At 43.0% G+C, this 22,862-nt stretch overlaps 2 protein-coding genes across 10 annotated transcripts in view; one reads left to right on the top strand and one right to left on the bottom strand.

The window, feature by feature from the left end:
- Nucleotides 1-1,331: 1,331 nt before the first annotated feature.
- Nucleotides 1,332-7,915, top strand: ccnk (cyclin K). 2 transcript variants are annotated; one of them, XM_026341429.1, is made up of 11 exons: nucleotides 1,332-1,445; nucleotides 2,369-2,604; nucleotides 2,977-3,058; nucleotides 3,149-3,280; nucleotides 3,835-3,940; nucleotides 4,029-4,086; nucleotides 4,515-4,684; nucleotides 4,775-4,983; nucleotides 5,156-5,186; nucleotides 5,367-5,438; nucleotides 5,860-7,915. In XM_026341429.1, exons 1-11 carry the CDS (start codon nucleotides 1,437-1,439, stop codon nucleotides 6,405-6,407), a joined length of 1,653 nt encoding a protein of 550 aa, XP_026197214.1. In that variant the 5' UTR covers nucleotides 1,332-1,436; the 3' UTR covers nucleotides 6,408-7,915. The 2 variants fall into 2 exon arrangements, with proteins under 2 accessions (XP_026197214.1, XP_026197213.1); XM_026341428.1 differs by having other exon boundaries at nucleotides 2,366-2,604.
- Nucleotides 6,787-22,862, bottom strand: part of ccdc85cb (coiled-coil domain containing 85C, b) — a 40,982-nt gene continuing 24,906 nt past the window's right edge. Inside the window, exons 2-7 of one of the 8 annotated variants that reach the window (XM_026341437.1) lie at nucleotides 19,859-19,938; nucleotides 18,674-18,715; nucleotides 14,801-14,905; nucleotides 11,346-11,441; nucleotides 10,994-11,092; nucleotides 6,787-9,935 (exon numbers count right to left, since the gene is read on the bottom strand). In XM_026341437.1, coding sequence (XP_026197222.1) covers nucleotides 9,846-9,935; nucleotides 10,994-11,092; nucleotides 11,346-11,441; nucleotides 14,801-14,905; nucleotides 18,674-18,715; nucleotides 19,859-19,938 — 512 coding nt within the window. In that variant the 3' untranslated portion in view covers nucleotides 6,787-9,845. The remainder of the gene's footprint in view (nucleotides 9,936-10,993; nucleotides 11,093-11,345; nucleotides 11,442-14,800; nucleotides 14,906-18,673; nucleotides 18,716-19,858; nucleotides 19,939-22,862) is intronic. The other 7 variants (XM_026341439.1, XM_026341440.1, XM_026341441.1 and 4 more) reach the window with 7 other exon arrangements.

Here is a 22,862-nt window from a genome sequence, read left to right as displayed (position 1 = left end):
GGTAATATGAATATTGCTCTGGGATTTGCTTATAGTCAGTGGTTCATTATGCAATGTTTAATATTAATAAAGAAAGTACAAGTATATTTTATTCATAAGATGATTTACTATGGTTCATATGTGTGTGTGTGTGTGTGTGTGTGTGTGTGTGTGTGTGTGTGTGTGTGGACCTAAGTGACAGATTGAGATGCTCTCTTGCTACGGGCAATACAACTAGATAAGGCTCTTGCTTTTCCACAGGACACATCCTGACAATTTCTCCCAGAGTTAAGAGTATTTGTCCGAGCATGGGCAAATATATAATGCATGCAGATTCCAAATTGTAATTTGGAGGACGTAAATGATTCAATGCTGGCTTTTCTCAGAAGTGAGGCTGGGAGGGGAACAAAGAGGGCACTACATGTGACTTGTAAACATACAGTGCAGCATTTCACCAAGCAATAGTTAGGACAAGTTATTATGAGTTTTGGTCAAATAACTCAAACTTTTTTTGATTAATTCATATTATTTTCTAACTTCACCGTACATACGATCCACAGTGTGTTTTTATGACAATGTCCTGCAAATGTTCGTCCTCCTGCACATTTCATTTCATAGTATATATAAGAATACATATGACTTTCACACATAATGAAAGATGTGAATTTTTCTTTTCACAGTTTAACTTGCGGTGACAACTGGCCATGATAATATTGCTTCAGTCACTCAAGAAGCTTGTGCTATGGAGGTCACAAATTACTGGAAAGCATACACTTCTTACTTGTGTTTTCGATGTCAAGAATGTCATTGGGTGCTGATGTAAAAAAAAAAAAATCTCTGGGTCTTTCTTTTATCTATTTGTGATACAGCCCTGAGCACAGAACCACACTGTATATATTGGAGCTGGTAGCCAAAAGGCTAAAATCCATTAACATGTAAGCATACATCCTGTGTATAAGTTGTTTGTGTTTGCTTTGTCCAGATCATTTTTCATCATCGGGTGAATTCATTGGTTTAATCTGTTTAATCTGTTTAATCTGTTTAATCTGTTTAATCTGAGGTCCAGTTCTGGCTAAATCCACAAATCATTCTTTGTCTCCCTCTAGTGGATATTTATATTATCGTTATTAGTAGTCATAAATTACATATGTTGCTGTCATGCTTACAATAATATTTTAATTCTTCACACGCATATACGGTTTGGGGTTTGCCACTGTTGTGAATATTAAAAGAAGTATCAAACACATTATCTGCAAAAAGTAAAAGTAAAACACAAATCTGATCAGCACACACGTGTGGATCCTGCGTCATGACGTCTGCTAACGTCTCTGACGTATTGCATATGGCGGTGCCCTTGCTACAGTCGGCACTGGCGATGACTTGTTAGCAACTTATTGTGAATAAATGCGGATAATTCATACGGCTGTTAGTTGTGGGTAGTTCACTCCGACGGCTACATGTTAAAGGTAAGAATCGCGTTTCATTACAAACGGATGGACGGTAAGAAGAAAGTACTTTTGACAGCTTAGTGCTCCCAGCTTCAGATCGAGTGGAGCAAGTTTGCTAGCTGTGGTTAGCCGACGTTAGCCACGGTTTCTTGAGAAGTGACAACTTTGGCTGCTTTCGTTTCGAAAGTTTTAGTACCCTAAGCCGATGTGTGTGTTTAACCGACCGTATTCACATAGCCGTCGATTTTATTTTATTTGTCTCGCAAATTGTGTCGCATAGCTAGTTATATGTCCTACGACCGAGCTAACTTTAAGTTGTGGTTAGCATTGCTGTTATCAGTCAGTATTAGCAGCAGACTAACAGTTAACAGTCTGGTAAAGCTAATTTGGCGAAACCCGTTTTCTTGGTGCTGACATCCACAAGTATGTCGTCTAATTTGCATTTAGTTAAAGGCTATAGATTGAGGGCTTAGCGGTAGCCTCTTTAACCACCTGTGAATGAATGAGAAGTGCCATGCCAAACGTTTCTTAAGACTGTTTTACCTCTGACTGAAATCCTCCTGATTTCTTGTTAATTTATCATATAATATAATTTATCATATAATATAATAGCTCAAAAGTGGTTTCTTTTCCTTCTCCGTATTTCACGCACTGCGGACTGGAAGAAATTATTTGAGTTCTGCATATAACATTTGGTGGTTGTGTATAAAAATGCATCCAGAGTGTAACAATCTCAAGTAAATATGGAGGTTTGCCTCTAATATTGTCGTAGACATAGACAATATGAGTGTACCTCCCTTTATAATCCACATTTTTATAGGGAGATTCTGACCCTGACATTAAATATGTCCTCTTGTATATCTTGAACGTCAGTGTTGTTCAGTCATCAACAAACGTTGTTATTATGCTTTGTAATACCAAATGTTGTGACTTCTTAGCAGTCCAGTGCAGCCGGTCCATCCTCCGTTGCTTCTCCTCAACCAATGAAGGAATCCAAGGAGAACTTGTCATTGACTGGCCAAGCAATTCTGGACCACATCAAGCCATGCTGGTACTGGGACAAGAAGGATTTAGCCCACACGCCATCTCAATCCGAGGGTCTGGACCCTGGCACAGAGGCTCGGTACCGGCGAGAGGGAGCCCGCTTCATATTTGACGTGGGGACCCGGCTTGGCCTGTATCCTTCCTTGATTCTGTTGAATTCTGGGAAAAGGGTTAGAGACACCAGTGCTCCTAATATAGTAAATGACAAACAAAAGAGAGTATCCGATCTATGAGGAAATTGAGGAAAACAGCTAAAATACAGCAGTCTGTTTAGCACAGACCTCTACTTTTTCCACACCTTGTTTACAGGAATTGCCGTTGTCTTATAAAGAGCTGTATAAATAGTTTAGAGGAAGCAGTACTGGATTAGTGTATGAACTCTATACTAAAAGACTGTAGTAGTACTGTCAGAGTGACACAGTTTGTTAGTGTTCTTTTTACATAGCTGCTGAGATTCGAAAAATGTGACAAATGTGAATTCTGTGATGCCCTTGACTATTATCAGACACTATGACACACTGGCAACTGGCATCATATATTTCCACCGCTTCTACATGTTTCATTCCTTCAAGCAGTTCCCCAGATATGTAAGTTAAATTCACAGTTAACTTTATTTTTGTTAGACCTGGTAGTGGACTAAATGTGAAGGAGTAATGTTAAAATTTGTTTCTCAACAGGTGACAGGTGCTTGCTGTCTTTTCCTGGCAGGGAAAGTGGAGGAGACCCCTAAGAAGTGCAAAGACATCATCAAAACAGCTCGCAGTTTGCTGAATGATGTGCAGTTTGCCCAGTTCGGAGATGACCCAAAGGTTCAGATTCCTACACTATGTTGCCTTTGTCCCTGTTAATACTGGATGTAGCTGGTTCAAATCAGATACTGTCGTCATGTCTTAGTCATTGGTCACTGAGTTTAGAAACAAAACCTGAAGTTCACTGTGAACCTGCATTACAGAGCCGTTCATTAGTATCATGTTGCTTTAGAAAGGACCAACAAAATCAAACACGCTGTTAATCTGCTGTAATAAGCAGCCACACAGTAATCTTATTTTGTAGGATTGTACCTCTTGACTGTGATCCCTTGAAGTGAGTAAGAGGGGCCATTAGGTACAATCTGTGATAGAGGCAGACCTGCGTCTAAATAAGTTCATAAAGATATTCACAAAATCTGGCCAGGTAAGCATTCAAGCTTAGTACCAAATAAGATTCAGTTTTAGTCCATCCCCACCCCCTCCCCCCAATAATTTTTCATATTTGTTATTAGTGAATAGAGTTAGACATTAAGCATAACCCATTTGTAAGGTTTTAGAGTGTGGGAGGTAGTGAATAATCCATAAATCATCTGTCTTTGGTTTTGTTTCAACAGGAAGAAGTGATGGTTTTGGAGAGAATCTTGCTCCAGACGATTAAATTTGACCTGCAGGTAGAGCACCCCTACATGTTCCTGCTTCGCTATGTCAAGCAGCTCAAAGGTTAGTGTGTCTAAAGTATGGCATCTAATCCATGGAGTGTGATAAATTGCGGTGCTGTTAAATCATAATTTTCTTTTCATTGTTGCAGGGGAGAAGAATAAAGTCTGCAAGGTGCTACAGATGGCGTGGACGTTTGTCAATGACAGGTGAGCAGCTGGCACTGTCTTCAAATTTCCCTCTTTGTTATTCTTTTGTGGTGCAGTGTGTCATGCATGCTCCCATCACCACTAAAAGTCTGTTACATAACCTGTTGTATATTGATAGCCAGAAAATATTTGTACATCAGAGTTTACAGTTTGAGGTGTTTTAGTTGAAAAGAAAGGAGCATAGGGGGGTGTCACAGTCATCTAGTGGTTTAAGACACAATGCCACATAACCACAAGTCCTCAATTGAATCAGGTCAGAGGGTTTTGTTGCATGTCAACAGTTCCCCTCCCTATTTCCTGTCTGACTCTCTGTGTGAAGACAAACAAAAGCAAAATACCAAAACATTATTTCAAGAGACATAAAAATGATCTTTAAGGTTTTAAATTTCCACATTTGACTGCAGCCATGTTCCCTGTGTTTCTTCCAGCTTGTGCACAATGCTGTCACTGCAGTGGGAGCCTGAGATCATTGCAGTGGCTGTCATGTACTTGGCTGGCCGCCTCTGTAAGTTTGACATCCAGGAGTGGACGGCCAAGCAATCATCACGGCGCTGGTGGGAGCAGTTTGTCCAGGACGTCCCAGTTGAGCTGCTCGAAGGTACTCGGCACACATATATGCCTTTCCTGCAATGAGTTTAATCTCATTTCAGATTTGTCTTAACAACAACAACAAAAAACTGTCTTCTAGACATTTGCCACCAGATCTTGGACTTGTACTCCCAAGGCAACAAGCCCATCCCTCAGCAGTTGCAGGAGAAGGAGCGGCCACCTGTTCCTTTGATCCCTGCTCCTCCAGCTCCACAGGGACAACCTCCGGCCACTAACCCTCCTCCCCCACCACCAAAGAAGACTTCCCCACAAGGTGGCAGCCCTATACGCCAGCTCAAACGTTCACACGTAAGTATGTGATTGAGGCTTGATGACACTGGATCCCCTAAACCCCCAGATTTCTGTATTTGTTTATTTAAAATGTTGGTCATGTAGCTCATGTATGTAAGTGACTGACTGTGATGCTCAACCTACCTTAAAGTGGGCACTGAATATTTGCATTCATATTTCTTTCTTTCAGACTTCTCCAAAAGATGAACCAAAGGCCCCAGGTAAGACTTGAATTCTTCTCAGTTTGGTTTTAAAGCAGTCTTATAAACAAAATACGTCTAAGAGACGTTTAATTAACATCAGTTTAGATCCAGGAAAGATTCTAGTGTAAATTCTAACGCATGGGAAAATAATATTTTCCTGGCATGTTGGCATGTAAACCTTGTTTGACTTTGTTACAGAACAAGTTGGATCAAAGATTCCTCGACTGGAGAGCCCCATGCCCCCTTTACCGACATCACAGCCGCCCCCAGGTAACCATTTGTTGTTCAGAGTTGGTGGAGAGCGTTGTTACATGCTGGCACCCTCTCAACAACCGTCTGTTTGCATGCACCATCAAATAGACCCATAATGAGGAGCTAGGACCCCCTGCCAGGGACTCATGCTTCGAAAGCAACCAAAGCCTTTAGTCCTCTCAGTGTGCTTACATAACCAGCAACTCGTCTGGACATTATGTTTCCCAACACACGCGTACTCCTAACCTCTCCCAGACCAATCTGATTAGTGCTTGAGCCTGATAATGAGACCTCCTACGCGGTTCAAGCCTGCCAGTCTTGTTCTGGATGTCTGGGAATGAAGAGGTTATTTGAGATCAAGTAGCCGCTTCGTGTTTTTACGGGCAGATCTTTTACGTTGTTTTAAGTTTTCTTCTCTCTGCTGTTTGTCTGTCGCTAGACCGAAAAGCTCCTGCTCCAGCCCCTCCCATGGAAGCAGAACCAGGAAGTGAAGCAGCTCCTCCTCCCCCACATGCTCCCCCTCCCCACCAGCCCCCTCCTTTACCCCATCGCCCTCCTCCTCCTCCACCCTCCAACTACATCATGTCCACCTCCAGCTCCTACATGTCCGGGGAGGGCTACCAGAATCTGCAGTCCATGATGAAGACTGAGGGTCCCTCCTACGCCCCCATGCCGCCCAGCTACGCACCGCCCATACCACCATACCACCCTCACGTCTATCCACCACCAGCAGCTCCACCTCCAGGCCCACCTCCTCCTTCCAGCTACCCACCACCCAACTTGCCCCCGACTTACCCACCTCCAGGCTACAACAGTTACCCTCCACCACCACCTCCACGCATGCCACCGGGCCATGTACCCCCTCCAGGGATAGGCCTTCCACCTGCTGCATACCCTCCTCCGCCCCCTGTGCCCCCAGGACAGTCACAGGTGCCCCTGCCCCCTCCACCTGGCATGCCCCTTAACCATGGTGGGTGGATGAGATGAGTGGGAAACAGTCTGTGAACTGAAGCTGTGCAGAGTCACAGCTGGGGATAGGAAGATCTCTGGAGGGGAAGAACCATTGAGAACTAGTGTACTGTGCATTTTCACATACGGATTCTAAGAAGCTGACAGTGTCTTGCCTCTCATCGCTTTCGTTTGTCATCAGAGCCATCTCTGGTCCAGCTGTTTAATAATAATATAATAAACATGTGCTGGGCTCGTGAATGAAGGTTTGTCAGCAGATGGACTTAAAAGTAAATGTGAGGTTTAGACAGTATTGTTTGTATTGGAATCATAAATTGAAATAAGTGACATAAACATGTAGAGGATGGTACCAAGAGTGCCCAGTTCCAGGATCTTATAGCAAGCTTCTCTTTTTTTTTTTTTTTTTTTTTTCGGGGATGTATCAGAAAATATTAGCCTCCTGATGTTTCTTTAGTTGCCACACATGTTCCCTTTCTAACTGTAGGGGGTGAATATATTTTACTTCATCTTTGAGTGAATCAAAGGATTAGTCTTATTTCAGTCTGATCTTGTGACTTGGTTTTCCTGAATTTTCAGTCAACCAAATGTCTTTCTCCTCAGTGTGAGAAAATACAATCTGAACATGGTTGAACACTCGGTAATTAACTGTCATGTTGAATGGTTTAGGAGAAACCACGCGTTATATTGAAAACATGTTCATGACTTTACAGTGTGATGAAATATGCTGCCCATTCGTTTTGTCTCATTACATTTTATTCTGTGATTACGTTTCTGTCCTTTTGCATTATTTCCTTTTTCGTAATTTCTTTTTACCTGAATCTGCACTGCAGACAGTATTACATGAGCCACACAATAGAAAGACACATCTAACACTGGACAGTTAAAGGTTTGTTTGTACATATCTGATTTTCTCATGTAGACATTGTGTTGAGTTTCTATCCATATGTCCCATAGACGGGCTTCTCTTTTCTGTATTCTGCATGCAGCTTTGGTTTTGTGTCAGAGTGGCACTTAGGACAATAAAGACCTGCTTTTCCAACTGTTAGCGGAACTGTGTGTTGATTTATTGGCGACTCGCCATCTAGTTTCCAGTGGTACAATTGACTAGATTGATGTATTTTGTAAAATGAAATCATAATTTATCGGTTTTTTGGGACTGGCTGATTTACAGAAGGTCGTTTTACTTCCACTCGTGTTCCAACAGGGGGCAGACTAACTCCTGCATTGAAGAGTACAGTGTCACTGCAAAGAGAAAAAAATCTATACAACACTTCCCAGTATCATTAACCAACTTTGTTTATTTTCTCCCAATTAATTTTTCTGAAAGAGGCCTATTTCATGTTTTTTTTTCACCTGGCAAATATTCATGTTATCAGTGAAATTCATGAAAATAAGTCACAGCCGTGCTAGTTACTACAGGAATTGACATTTAGGCTGTAGATTCTAGGATTCTGTACTATGGTTTTAGCATATAGGCAGATAAAATCAACACTAGAGATATTTTCTTTAAAAAAAAAAAAAAAAAAAATGAAAAGACAAACACAATTAGGTTCCAAATCAAAACACCATGCAGAAAAAACCTGTGGCACATCTCAAATCAAATGCCATTTATAAAGTATTCAACATTGTATCATGGCTTCAAATCAGTTCCTAGAAAAAAGGACACTTTTAAAAATCACACTTGGATTTTAGTTTTTTGTCGTTCAGTTTTTTTTGAGAGGTGCATGGCGGAAATGGTCATCAATGGCCTCCCATGTTCTAATTTGGAACAAATAACACTAGAGGTGGGAGAGCCTGATCTGTCAGTCACCAAACTACTGTATCAGATAACTTTAGAGACTCTGATGCATTTACATTGTGACTCACGTACAGTGCTCCCATCTCTGTCTGACACCTGGCAAATAAATACTTTGACAAACATTGTTTGCTCATTTTGACATCAAAACATACTTCTTTTAAATGTTAGACACCTACGGGAAGACTTATCTCTTATATTCTAAGAAGAAGAAAAAAAAGATTCGACTATAAAAAAACATGCACTGCATAAATGCACCTGCTGAATCCATGTCAATAGAAAATGTCTGACATTAAGAAAATTTTTAAGAAAATGATCTTTTGTTTATTGAGATATAAAATGATAAACAAGGGCTTTAGGAGCTTGAGGTTTGATATTTGGCCTTTAGAATTGTATTACTCTCCATGGAAAGATTAATGGATTCAGCAAATGTCTTCAGCAGTCGTCAACCGTGTTGTAACCAGGGTTCAATAGAGTAAAAGAGGATTCACAGGTAGATGCTACAGCTGCAAGAGAGCCATTCAGTCCCCTTCCACGCACACACACACACACACATACACACATACACATACACACACGTGCACTCCAACACACACGCAGGCACGCACGCACACACACACACACTCATTCACAGATGGGCAAAGGTAAAGCTGCAGCCCTCCCAACCTGAGAAAATGATTGTCAAGCATGCACACAGCATACAGTTTTAGAAGAAAATCAACTATCCATTAAATCATCGAGAGGATTTGATTCAAAACGGCCTTGATCGATTCTTTTTTAAGTTTGCACAGAGAAGCAATTGTTCTGGAAAAGAATAAAAAAAAAAAAAGATTATTAGCGAAAGCAAACCCTGTTTAAGGTCCGGTTGTGTCAAACTATATCATTGATCACATGGCCACGCTAGAATACAAAATAGATCAAAGTAAAATCAACAATAACGATGAAGTAGTGCTATGGTTTTATACATATTATACACAAGCTGACAGTGATCTCTAGACTCTGTTATCCATAGACTTGTCTTATGAGCAAAAGGCGCTAGGTCACAGTGGGTTTCACTTAGTTAACACTTCAGAATGCTACTGCTAGTTCTACTCGTGGGCCACTACGGGGTGATACACGTGACAGGAGCTAGGCTCCTCTAAGGAGGGACTATCAAAACCTATCTGAAGATACCGCCGCGCTGTCGCCCTCACATCCCAGCAACACCTGAAGAGGTTTCCCCCGCTCCCCCCCGGAGGCCTTATCGGCTCTGTGCTTGGAACCGTGCCGTTTTAATGTAGCAGAGTTGTCCGTGACAGGGACCGGAGGTGGTTTGTGTTTGTAGCTGTTCACAGATGGAGTGATCACTGTGTAGCTGAAAAGCCTCCAAAGCAACGAAGAGAAGTGGTGAATCGGAGAAACTAGCTGCCAGTTGTCGACATAAGCTCTGAGAGATAAAAACATGTGAATAACAGACTGGCAGGTGCATTTTGTAGCGATCTCGGCCAGTCTTAAGAGAGTGTTTGTTGAAGGAATGCTGGGTACTGTAGGCAGTAGGGAGCCTGGCATGATGAGTGGTGTAGGCGCAGGTAGTAAGGTGTTTTCAGGTGAGTGTAGGTACTGTAGATCCTGATTTCTCTCTCTCTCTCTCTCTCCGTGTCTGTCTCTCGCCGGCTGCCGTGCTACAGCGGCCCTTTGAACTGGTTCCCAGAGAGGTGCTGTCTGACGGACAGCTTTGATCCTGCTGCATCACCCAGCTTTCTCCACACCACCTGCAAACAGAGGCGAAGAGTGAAGTCGAGAAGGGGGCAGCGGCAGAGCGAGACATGCTAAAAGAGACTCAGAGGCAGAGGCTGAAAGAGGAAGGCAAAAAAAAAAAAAAAAAAAAAAACTTTCTTCTTCAAGAGTGAAAACTTCAAATGTTCACAGTTTGACTTTGAGCTGCAGAGACTGCACACACACACACACACACACACACACACACACAGTTACAGTAGAGTTATCTCTGTTTCTGCTGTTTCTAGTCTGTGAGACATCTCTACGGTGCTGGGATCTCCGAGTCAGGGAGAGAGAGGGGCCCCCAGGGGCCCCCAGTGATACTACAGAGGGACTATTGTAGTGCTCCTGGCCTGTCGCATACCTCTGCAGGGCCCAGATAGCCCGGGTCTCATTCTCCCTCTGATCAGACGACCTTTTTTTATCCCAGGCCAGGCCTTTCACCACCAACAGTGAAAGATGGAGGGAGATGGTGGGGAGGGGGGGTGCGGAGAGGAAGAATGCACGGCTGAGGCGCGAGGGGTGGAGGTGGAGGTGGGGGGGTGGAGTGTTCTTTTCCCTGCCGCTCCAGTTTAATTGCTCTGACAGCTCAACTACAAACCTCTACTTATGGCTTCCAGTGTAGAGCCGACTTCGGAGCAGGGATGAGGGACGTGGGCGAGGAGGACGAGGAGGACGAGGAGACAGAGCGAGCTGGAGGGATAGAGGGAGAGATAGTAGGAAAGAGATGGGGACTGTCTGAGCGCAGGACACCGCTGTTAGTGTCATTTCAAACCAAATGAGTTTAAATGAGGCCTCCTCATTAGTGAAAGCTGCTCAAACACTGACCTGATTTGCACCAAGCAGAGAACAAAAAAAGCCATGAACATAAGCTCCCTTTGTTTACTGAGACCACAGACATACAGTAGAGAAAATGTCCGACTGAATGTGTTTTACTGCACCCAAGGTAACTGATGCCAGATATAAATGACTCTTACTCATGTTTTTATGCATTCGTTCAACACACACCACACACACTCTCTCAGTTAGGCGGCAGGGCAGGTGTGGCACTTACGTTGCACATCTCCCGCACGATGGCTTTCTCTTTCTCACTGAGATCGTCCTCATAGTCCTCAGGAACCTGCTTGTCCAAGTTCTCGTGGACTTCTAGCACCTGAAGGTAGACACAGTGATTAGTGTGACTGTGTGTATTTTACAGTTATATCACTAGATGAACTCAAACATCTACAAATGGACGTATGGATGAGCAAAAACAAGACCTCACATGTAAAATCTTCTCTACCGTTTTTTCTGTGATACAGTACATATTGCACCTTTCCCTTTGTTTATTTAGCATTTATTATTTAACTAGTCAAACAATTTTAAAAGTAAGTTTATTGTTTAAGTGAAAGAAGTGACTATGGTACCTTCATGGCGTGCACCACGGCCTCAGGCTTCTGGACACAGGACAGGTAGCCTGTGGCAGGAGAGGACTCGCTGGTTGGGAGACGACCCGTACCCTGCTGGCAGAAAACACATGAAAGCACAATTATTTTAAGGTTTTGTGTCATTTCTTCCACAGGAAAAGCAAAGACGTGAGAGACGAGGTGACCAGCGACAAGGTCAACAACCAGACGCAGACCTACAACATCTGGAGGACGTGCTCTGCAGACTGTCAAACTCTCTGCTGTGACCCAGAGTTTAACCCCAGCAGTTAAACGAGCACCACGCTCACACACAATAAACCGCACTCTCCTAACCAGTGGGTGTTTTGTGGCTTTAACAAGAGCAATTTCTTATATGGAAGCACTAAAAAAGCCACCCCCTTCATCCCCACTAAGATCACCTCTGCTCTCCTTGTGTTTTTTGCATTCACCACATATTCAACCAGCAGCCAGGTCTGCTACCTGCACAGTGTGATCTAACCTGCTGTGAAGGGAGCAGCCAGCCAAGAAGAGGACCGGGGGTTGCCTTGACTCATCCCACCCCCTGGTTAGTTCCAAACAGTGGCTCTCTGTCAGAGGGACACAGAGATCCCTGGGACATACAATGGCACCATTCACTGCAAGCTGGCATCAGGGCCCAGCATTAGACACAGCTCCGTGGCTCTGTTAGCTTGGGTTCAATTCTCTGCTCACTGGTGATGCGTTTGTCAGCTCCCTCCGCACCCACTGGCCCCATTTGGGTGCCAGAACGAGCGCACACACACACACACACACACACACACACACACACACACACACACACACACACACACACACACACACACACACACACACACACACACACACACACACACAACCCGGTAGTGCACCGATAAAATAATAATCCCACTGCAGCCAAGAGGGATGTTCTGTGGTTACTGCCCAGCAGTCCAATCATATCGCATCAAACACATGAAGCATTGATTTTTACTGGTCCTGAGGGTTTCTGGCCCGACAAACGCTCATCTGACAACCCAAGAAAACCATATGAGTATTTCTTTATTTCTTCAGATGGAGAAAGGTCAAAGTGCCTTTTTGATCTGCTTTTATTTGGGAGATTCAAAAAGCGAACTTAGTGATGGTTTTTTGTTGGGTTTTTTTTAAGTAGAGTGAAAGTTAAAAAGTTTTAACTTCATGGAGCTGCTCTGCTAGATAAGATCAACTGTTACCTGATAACCTGTGGCTGATGAATAGCTTTATATTCATGAGCTTCAATATCAGAAAAAAAAACATGAATATAATGAAAAGGTTAATTCTGGCTGTTAAGCATCTCCACCAAAACAACTTTTAAAGTCAAGTAAAAAAAAACCTGGGCTGCCTTGAAACTTCCATTCATAATGCAGTCCAAGCTCTTTTATTGTATTGCATTGATTGTGTATTCTTTATGTCATTCACCGTCTTTATGTGAACACACGTTTGATTAGCCTTCACCATATTTCAACAGCTCTCTGCATTTCTATCTGTTAATATGAACCCATTTTAAATATCTAAAGAATGGGAGGATGATAGTTATTTCCATTTTACCCCTTATTATAAAAGGCAAGTCAACAATCCCTTTGTCACATACAAACACAGCCCGCTGGTTTAAGTGTGTTTCTCCTCATTTGAGGTCACGGTAGTAAATGTAACAGCTTAGCTTTCCGTACAGCTCTCCTGCAGTCAACTTTGAAGTCAGCTTCAAGGAAAAAAAAATAAAAAAATCGAAATCACTGTCGCCTCCTTTTGATGCTCTCTTCTGTGGGTTGCAGCTATTATGTGAAATGTGTAAACACATGCTGCTAGCTCTGGGACCGGGTTTTTCAATTTATTGTGCGCTGGAGCTGCACAGGAAAGAAAAAGGACTTGGACAGCGCAGAGACGCAGCCAGCTCCGGGCAATGTTTACTGTTCATATGCATGTACAGTTAGGGACAGCTCGCCTGCATAAACAGCCTGATTTAGGCCTCGCAAGAGGACGTCGGGAAAGCAAACGCTGTCAGAATCAATAGTTTGCACTTTGAGGATACAGAATGAGAGCTGTTTGAGTGTTTGTGGGAATCACGCAGGCTGCCCACTTTCTTTTTCTATCCATGTTTTCTTTTCCCCCTTTCTTAGTTGTTTTCCATCTGAATCACACACACACTCACTGACCTGACACTGGGCCTCGAATAACAAGGGGCTGTAACATATAAAGCATGAAATGATAGAGAGAGATGGGTACACACAGTGAAAGTTGCAGTTCAGTGCAGTTGTGCTGTTACAGGGCACAGGGCTTTCTCGAGCTTGAGCCACGTTAGAGAGCAGCCGATCAATTGCCATACAGCTCAACAGGAGCACGTCTAATATGTCTAAATGAATGATCTCAAAACAACATCATGTTCCTTTTTCATGTGAAGCCACACGGAAAAGTCAGATGTGAAGAGATGACCATCAAGGTCATTTGCAGTTTATCAATCCTTCTGTGGGGAGACACCTCACAATTGGGTCAAGGGCTCGTGGACATTTATTGAACAGCACAAACCACCGTGATGGGGCTGACTTGACCCACAAGCTTAAAAGGTGCGAGCTGACTCTGACCTCTCTCAGCACTACGCCTCACAATGGGCTGGTGATTAAAACACCGTATTGATTTTTACACAGGGAAGATTCAGTCCTCTGGGTAGTGGCAAAGCCCAGCTCTAACCTTCCTTAAGCAGTCAGAAAACAATTACCCAGCCTCTTCTCCCAAGGCACTGGCAGGGTCATGGGTGGTGCTGGATGGTGGAGGATTATTTTATAGTTGGATTCAGTCCAGGGGCACGGAGGATGGAGCTGAAGGGCCAGGATATGGGAGGACGGGAAGTTTCCTGTTAGCTTTGTTTTCCTGTGTCTCTCTTCTTCCTCCTTTCTTTTCTCAGTCTGCCTTTTTTTCTACATGCACTTCCTCTTTTCACGCTCTCTTCTTCCCTATCTCTCCTTAATGCTCTGTTGTTCACGTCCTGTCACATGTACAAGCCAGTGAGCTTGCCTGTGGAGGTCTAATTGGAGAGTTAGCAGGAAAGTGAATTAGGGCTGACTTGACTTGATTCAGCTGCAGAGGCGCCGGCACAGTCCTCCCTACAATCAAGTGTGTGCACGTCTGTATGCAATTAAACTCTGCTTCTATTCATAACCACATTTGTAATGAGCAATATCATAGTGTTGACCTTTGACTACGAATGTTAACCAAGTGCTAGAGTAGGTATGTATGTATGGGAGCTTTTGTACAGTGTTATATGTGTGTAACCTTCTTTTATGGCTCTGTAAATGTGTGTGTGTGTGTGTGTGTGTGTGTGTGTGTGTGTGTGTGTGTGTGTGTGTGTGTGTGTGTGTGTGTGTGTGTGTGTGTGTGTGTGTGTGTGTGTGTGTGTGTGTGGGTGTGTTAGCCTCCTGGGTACAGACCATGTGCATGGCGTCCTGGCGCTGGGGCAGTGAGGACAGCTGGGACTCTGAATGGTACAGGGTCATTCCCTTCCTCAGGGCACGGAGGTCACCTGGGTTACACTGCTGGCCACAAAACAAACAAACACACACACAAAAAAAAAAAAACACAGATGTAAATCAACTAGTAATATGTCAATTTAAAAAGACAGAACTGCTTCAGCTCATGCCATTTAATCACATTTATTATTATTATTAATCCCAATTAAAGACAAGAAGAAGAAAAATAAGTGATAAGAAGTCACTTCAAGAGCACAACTGCCTTTAGTACTGTGATAGTTTATATAAGGTTATAAGGAATGTACAGTATTGACTGTTTATAATAAAAAAATAAACTAGTTTAGAAATAAGTTCTACCTCTTTCTATTTCTCGTTACCTTCTGTACTGGACAACATATGCGCTAAACTAAACATTTTTGGTAACAGTCTATCCTACACATCGACAGTGAAACTGTCAAGCACCATTAAAAGTACACTATGTTTTAGTGTGTTTACCTACTGCTTATAAATGTTGAACAGGAGGACCTAAGTGTTATCACTTTGATATACGTGAATTGAGAACAAAAAAAGTTAAAAGTGCTTAGAAGAGACGCCAGACAAGCTTTTATGGAGGCATATGACTGTTTCCATCAGGCTCTACTGTGTATATTAAGATCTTCAGTGATGCTTCATTAAGGACTTGGCAGTTCTGCCGCCCCCCTACACCTGCAGTCTCACTGTCACTCTGTCGCCACTGCTTCAAGCATTTTCTTAGCAAAGCTGATTTTTATTTGTTATGGCTTGCTACATTAATTGACCCTTCAGAGTGCTGGTGCTGTATCACATTGCGCCATCATTGAGGGTCATGGACAATGTTCCTAAGATTTGTGCTCATTAAGAGCCAAAGACCACTGGTTCCTGGGGCAGTAACCAGCCCAGCTTCAACGTCACTGTTCCTTATGACATTTCTCATATCACGCACTAGAGTTCCCTCTGTGCAAGGCGCGGTGTGTAAACACACGTGATGCCCAGGGGCACTCAGGCTATAAATAACCCAATAAGCTGTGGGTGTGCGTCTGAATGCATGGACATTATCCTGTATTGTCGATCTCTGTATTATCTCCCTGTGTCACATACTCGATGTTACTGTTTGCACACACAAAGCAACCATCAGTATTCCCCTAGTCTTCTGCCTTTTGATGTCATTCTTCTTTCCCCCTGTCTTCCAACTTAGTTTCCCGTTAATGTTCCTCTAACCTTTACCAATCCTTCCCCTGGCACTTCTTGATCTATCCTCTGGGCTTTCATATTCATGCCCTCAATTCTGCACCTTTGCTAGCATTTCTTTGCCATTTCTCCAGGCTTTGTGTCTGTCAGCGGGGCATGCCCTAAATGTCATAACTGTGGGAGTGACAGACACGCAACCCTTCAGATGAACACATCTGTCAACTGAATAAGAAGACCTGGTAAGATTGCTCCGGGTTTTCTGACAGGGTTTTCTTCACCAAATTAAGATTTTAACTCCCACTTTGCAAACAAATACATGTCAACCTTTATTTCCCTTCATGAGTTGACATTGACCATTGAGACCAACAAAGCTATTTGTTAGTCAGACAGCTGGGAACAGTTGCCCCTCCATTGTCTCCTGGGTCTCTTCCTCTATCCATCCATCACAATGTTCTTGTTGCTGACAGGGAGGAGCTGTGGACACACCAATTCCCGTTTGAGTTATGAGGGGCATGGATGATGCTGCCTTGACAGGGTACAGGGGATGGAGGTGTGATCCTTTGCAGCCATAATTTGAATGCAATACTAAACAGAAAACTGCAGCACAAAAATCCAGGTTTGTTTCCTTCTTTTTTACGTGGATCTGCTGGCGTCATAAAGACACTAATTTTGCCAAAGTTGTCTGAACCTTTGCTGACGGTTTGGACTGGCATTGTGTCTTTGGCTCAGTAAAATACCACACTGTCTATGAGTTCACGCCAGTGTTTACTACATTTACTGTGCCGAGAACCACTGGCTTACACAAAGCAACTTGATTTGTTGCTGAACCATTTCCAAATGACAGACAATAATCTTTTGTGGAATGAATTCTTCCGCCTGCTTGTTCTGTTTGTGGGCTCATTGTGAGATGCCCATATTACAGTTCCTATACAAACGTGTCATCACGCAACTACATTGTCAATGTTGTGATAAGATAAATTCTTATAATGGGGGAGAAATTATTAAAGCACATCATATGGTGACAGCCAAACCCCAAGTCATAGCATATAACCAAACTCATTGATAAAATGTTAATTAGGAAGCTGACTAGAGTTGATAATTGTAACATTAGTCACCAGCTGGAAACGACATTACAAGATGTGACAATACAAGGCCGGGCTGGTGGAGCAATACTAACTAAACTGTGTTCCAATCAATCACTCAGATAAATCAGTCATACTGTAACTTTGTCAGTGACTAAGCCATAATTCATTAACCTCCATCATCATTCAAGTCCACTGGACCATACTGCAGTCCACTCTCACAAAATGACTTCAATTAGCCTGCAGTTAATGGATGGAGTGTCACACGAATCTGTCATATAAATCATTACATTCTCTCTCTTAAGACTGGTTAGTGGTAAAGTCGCAGCGAGTAAGGAAAAGCCAAGAGGTCTCACACTTCACCGAGTTCAAAATACATGAGTAACGGTTCAAAGGCATCCGAGTGAGAGAGACGGTAAAGAACAAAACGTGTAGATGCACGTGGCTGAGCATGTGTGAGGGTGAGACCTCTGTTTGTCATTGTGTTTACACCTGAGCTGTGCAGGACTTTGTTCATATCTGCCATGGGACCATGTTGTCAACTCCCTCCCCAGTCCCTTTGGTACAGCAAAATCCTTCAGCCAAGCAGGTTTGGAGGGTCAACATTCCTACGATAAGAGGCCATTGTTTCCTGCAGGCTTAACACGAGTTTCACAGGGCCAGTTTCATAACACAGGAAGTTAGGCAATACCTCCATTGAGGCAACTAATGCATTGTAACATTTCCACCTGCTAATATTCAGACACATCAACAAATAAGATATTGCATAACAGCCAGAACAGTAAGCTGGAGAAACGGACGGTTGGAGGACACTTTCAAGTCTTTTAGACACAACCAAAGACATATTATTTCTAACCTTTAGACAGACATTCCTTCATTCCTAAGTTGCACTCATTCACCCGTTTTTTTGGCCATGCAATATGAATGCCTGGATGTACCTGTGTTCCCCCCCCCTCATCCTAAATTATTCAGCCCACAAGACGTCCCGACAAGCCGGGACAAGAGTGTGTCATTTAAGCTCCAAAGCACAATCTAACATTAGTTCACCTGGGGTACCTTGTACCAGACACAGACTGTGTGGTGCAAAACAGCTCCAGGAACAGAGAAGGTGGGCCACATACAGCCAGGCCCACCTGTGCTCGTTTGTTATCATAGCATGCTAGCAGAGCATTAAAGGGGCAACCCGCAGAACTGGACACAGAAGCACTTTTACAAAGTAATGCAATTTTTGTGGTGATTTAGTTTTATATTAACATTAAATCTCTGCAAGAACGCAAATGAGACTATTTTGCAAAATGTTGAACTAATTTTTTTTCGCACTTCTCTGTGAGTGTCAATGCAGGCTCAACATTCAAATGAGTTGCCTTACATTGTACAGGTGCAACGTGTATCCACCATCTGTCTTAGAGAAAGCAACGAGCCCAAAGCTGTGAAAAGACCCACCACCAAACAGGTAAAAGACTGAAAAGGCAACCGGTCCAAACAACCGGTCCAGCACAGGAGCATGTCACAGAAGCCAGCAATAGGTGGCATTTAAGAAAGTTACCTTTTTCATCTGTATCTGTGATAAGCTATAGCGGCTATAAGCCTAGGGAGAGAGAAACATAATAGTGTATTGGCTCATCACTTCATTATTGCCGATGACTGCAAACAACATTATCAACCCCACCTCAAATCTAAAGAAAGGAAGAAGAAAAGCCACATCATCATCATCATTTTAAATAACAGGGACTTACCAGTAGATTTTAAGATGCAGGTTTCTATTATATGTCTTGGCTGCTGCATAGCACCTAATTGTAACACTTAAGAGCTAATTATGAGGATCATTTAGGTTTCGTATCAGTGACTCCAGCCTACACTCTGTGCCTACATATGAATCTGCTGGGAGACGATTGGGGAAAGAGAAATCACTTATAAAAAATAAAAGAATAAAGGCTTTGAATCAAAAAGCCCTTTAAACTGTGAAATTCAAACTCGACTGTCTGCAGCCTGACTTGCATTCAAATGAAGTGATTCACATTCTAAAACCTTTTGATAAAGCGAAAGACTATGATGTGTGGCTATATTTTATGCTGTTTGTGGGTTTTTTTGGAGCAATAACGTTGTGTTTGATCCCCTACACACGACCAATTAATATGTTTTAGTCATAAATTTCACCATAAGTCTTCAGTTTGTGGTTGTGTGTATGTAAAACACATCTCTGCAGAATGACATGTGACCTCCCCGTGAACCAAACTCAAAATCCTCCCCCTCCCTATCGCACTCCTACCTTCACTCACACAGCCCTCGATCTCTCAAATTTGGATGTCAGAGGAAGGTCAACTTTGGGAGAAATGCTTTACTCTGTCACTGTCACTTAATGCCTCTTTCTCATCCTTTTTCCTCCTCTCATCTCTCCTCCGCTCCCACAGTTTGCCTCGGGGGCTAACATAACTGTTTGCTATTGAAGCCTACTGACTCGCCATGAATTAAACATGAATAAACATATTCTCCAACCAACAGGCGGGCTGTTTGTAAGGGGGTGGCTGCACAGAGGCATCAGGGCAACTACTTTGTGTCATTGCAGCTACTCATCCCATGCTTCTAGGCAAGCTGAGAAGTTGCACAAGATGAGTTCTGAGAGGGTGTAGGTTCAAATCCTGCCGGTAAGGGTTAATAGTGTCGCTCAAACATCTGTAACTGACAGAGACGGGGAACATGAGCGACGCGCACATATGTGTGTGCACCTCACCTGCGAGAGAAGTTTATTGTTGTCATCCTCCAGGATCCGCACTTTCGTCTCCAGCTGCCTTATGTAGTTGGAGGAGGAATCTGAGGAGACGGAGAAGAAAAGAGGGGAGGAGAAGCGATTAGCATTTCAAAGAGCTCAAGTGGAAAACAGGCAGGCAGGACCACTGGAGCAAAAGGACCACATAGAGCTTAAAAAGCTCTCTTTGAGAGACCTTGGAACTCCTTGTGAAAGAAACATTATCCAAATAAGGGGTTCGCATCATGGGTAAAGACCACTGATGAAAAATTTATCATATTTTGTCTTTTTGACTGCATTCTTTTGCTACCAGAAACAACATTTAGAGGTCGGAATTGGGCGTTTGTTGCTTTGCTTGTCTACAGCTGTGCACCCAAAATGTTGCTAAGAGCTACCTAATAACAAATATTTAATCATTTTAACCTAAAAAAGTGCAAATATATCTAAGAGCATGGTGTTATTTTATCAAATAGCTTGTTTTAAACAGTCAAAAACCTAAATATATTGACTAAACAATCATACTAAACAGAGAAATGCTATCAAATCAACTATCAACTTGTGCAAAGCCCTCGTGTGCTAAAAAAAAAAAAAAGTCAAGGGTCACACACCGAGCGTTCCCACCCAGATTAGCAGTTCCTGACCTAACTTTTGACCTCATACTTTTACTGGGGTCACTTCTCAGTTTGTTCCACATTCTCCAGCACCTTTCATTAAGCGTGACAGACAAATTGTCATATTTGAGATTTGCCACACAGCTGTTTCATCTCTACCTGAAAGACAGGGTAACTCTGCTCCACGGAGAAATGCACAACTATGAGAGCCGATAAACAGCACAACGTGCTAACATGAATCAGATTTACCGAGTTCAAAAGGAGGACAGGATGTGTGTGCGAAGCGTGGAGGTGCAGTCTGACTCAGTAGGTGGCACACAGCCTGTTATCTAACGAAGCATGTTTAATTTACAGTGAGATCAAAGCGGAGTTGCGCACATGAACTGAACTCCAGCAGCTAGTTAGGAGCACACCACTGTGAGCACAGCTTTATCTTATTTTGTTTTCTAAGTGGAAGTACAGACAGGCTGAGAATGGAAGAGTAACAAAGACCAACAGGGAGTTTACTGATGAAAATAAAGGGTTGAGCAAGATGCAGATGAGAAGTCACTGCTGTTGGGTGCTGTATACAGCCATTAAATCTCAACTTGTTGCATGACTGAGGAATCTCGGTGACCGTGGTTTCATCTAAACAAATCTCACCAGACTTTGTTGCTTATCAGCACTGTGCAGCCAGGGGGCGCTATTCTGCACAATCCACTGGCAAAACAAGCAAGATGCAAGATGGGATATGATCATTATTATATCTAGATCCAAACCTCGACTCTCACTTAGATGATGCTAAAATAAATCAGAGGGTTGCCACAGCTGAACAGAAGACCATTTGTGAAATGGTGACACGTACACCGAGTGCTGCCTCAATTCCAAGAATGTCCTCTCACTTCAGCATTCGACCAAATGCTCCATATCGTTAACACGCTTGAAACTCGCCAGCCTTTGCTTAATAAAGATGTAGTGGATGAGGAGAGATGCAATTACAAAGCAGAAAATACCAAACAAAACTTCTTCTGTGTTGTGATCTGAAACCTTTTTCTAAGCTAATTTCTCTCTCTTAGAATGAAGACATTGACCAGTTTATGATGCTGATCCAGTTTATGATCCGTCTCCCAAGATTCAAGAGTAGACAGAAGTGAATGACACTGCCACCTATTTATGTCTAGCCCCTTGACTTTTAGGAGGCTATGTGCAGACAGGGCTGTCAGTTGGCTGGTTAGCCAATGGTTGGACAGCTACAGGAGGCTTCAGTGGCCAGAGCTGTTAATCCTCTCTTCCTGCCTTGTGAACCTCTAATCTGGATTCATCTGCTGGCCTGACCTGCAGCCAGATCTCAAGCTGATTAGCATGAAGGTTCCTCGGCCTTCAGTCGACACCAGAACACTGAAGCAACAAAGGGAGAAGCTTCAGAAAGGGGGGGAGGAAAGAATTGCCTTATTTTTTTATGTGTATATTTTATATATATATATTGGATTACTCACAGTGATAGAGATCTGTCCATCAGTAATCCAATGACTCTAAAGTCTTCTCAGTCTGTGAGGGTTATTTCTCATCTCCTTCAAACTAATAAGGAGATAAACTAATAAAAAGAAATTAAGGTAAGTAATTATATCCAAATATCAATATAGCACTACAGAAAGTCAGACTTGGCCTTAAAGAGAGGCTTTCTGCTGGTATGAGCGGTCTCCACATGCCACAGCACCATCTCTCCCTTCCACTCCCTATCTGTGAGCCTTTGATGTGTTATACAGCGCCGCATTAAATCTCAGAGCACGTAACTGCAGCATCACTCGTGGCATGATTAAGTGGTCCTGCTTAAATATGTGCACATCTGCCATGGGAACACACAACATGTACAAAATGCCTCAACGCCTCTACACACACTGTGCGCAGGCACAGAGCCACAGGGATCTGCAGGGAGAATCCAGCCCTCACCCCCTCTTTAACACCCGGCTCCGGAGAGTCAGCCTGTTGGGAGAGGGGTCAGGCAATTAAACCATGCCTTTCGCTCCCCTGCTACTCCTCCATCCTTTTATCTCCTCCTCCCTTCCAGGTTCACATTTCTTCCTGCTCGCTGTTTCCTCATAACGCTGGAGGACGAGCTACAAATCATACAGGGACTCATGGCTGCGTCTAAAATAATTAGCCTGCAAAACTCAGCCTGTCATCTACTCTTTATGTGCAACAACCACAAAGGGATAGGATATTATTATTAATGCATAACCTGAATGTGATCTTAAGAGCTCATAAAGTGAGTACAAGGCTCTGAGAGGAAACAAGGAAGTAAACAAACAAACGTAAATGCCCACCTGAGCAGTAAACAATAAAGACAGAGAGACCTGAAGAGTCCAAAACTGAATCAGAAACCTCGTCTTTATGCGACA

This window comes from Anabas testudineus, chromosome 24, assembly GCF_900324465.2.
Source record: "Anabas testudineus chromosome 24, fAnaTes1.2, whole genome shotgun sequence".
NCBI lineage: Eukaryota > Metazoa > Chordata > Actinopteri > Anabantiformes > Anabantidae > Anabas > Anabas testudineus.
Note: the sequence above shows the minus strand (reverse complement) of the source record. Positions and strands in the feature narration are given on the sequence as shown.

Coding starts and splice junctions, on each gene's coding strand:
- ccnk (XM_026341428.1), top strand. Junction 3,281..3,834: donor AGTTCGGAGATGACCCAAAG/GTTCAGATTCCT, acceptor TTGTTTCAACAG/GAAGAAGTGATGGTTTTGGA. Junction 3,941..4,028: donor CTATGTCAAGCAGCTCAAAG/GTTAGTGTGTCT, acceptor TCATTGTTGCAG/GGGAGAAGAATAAAGTCTGC.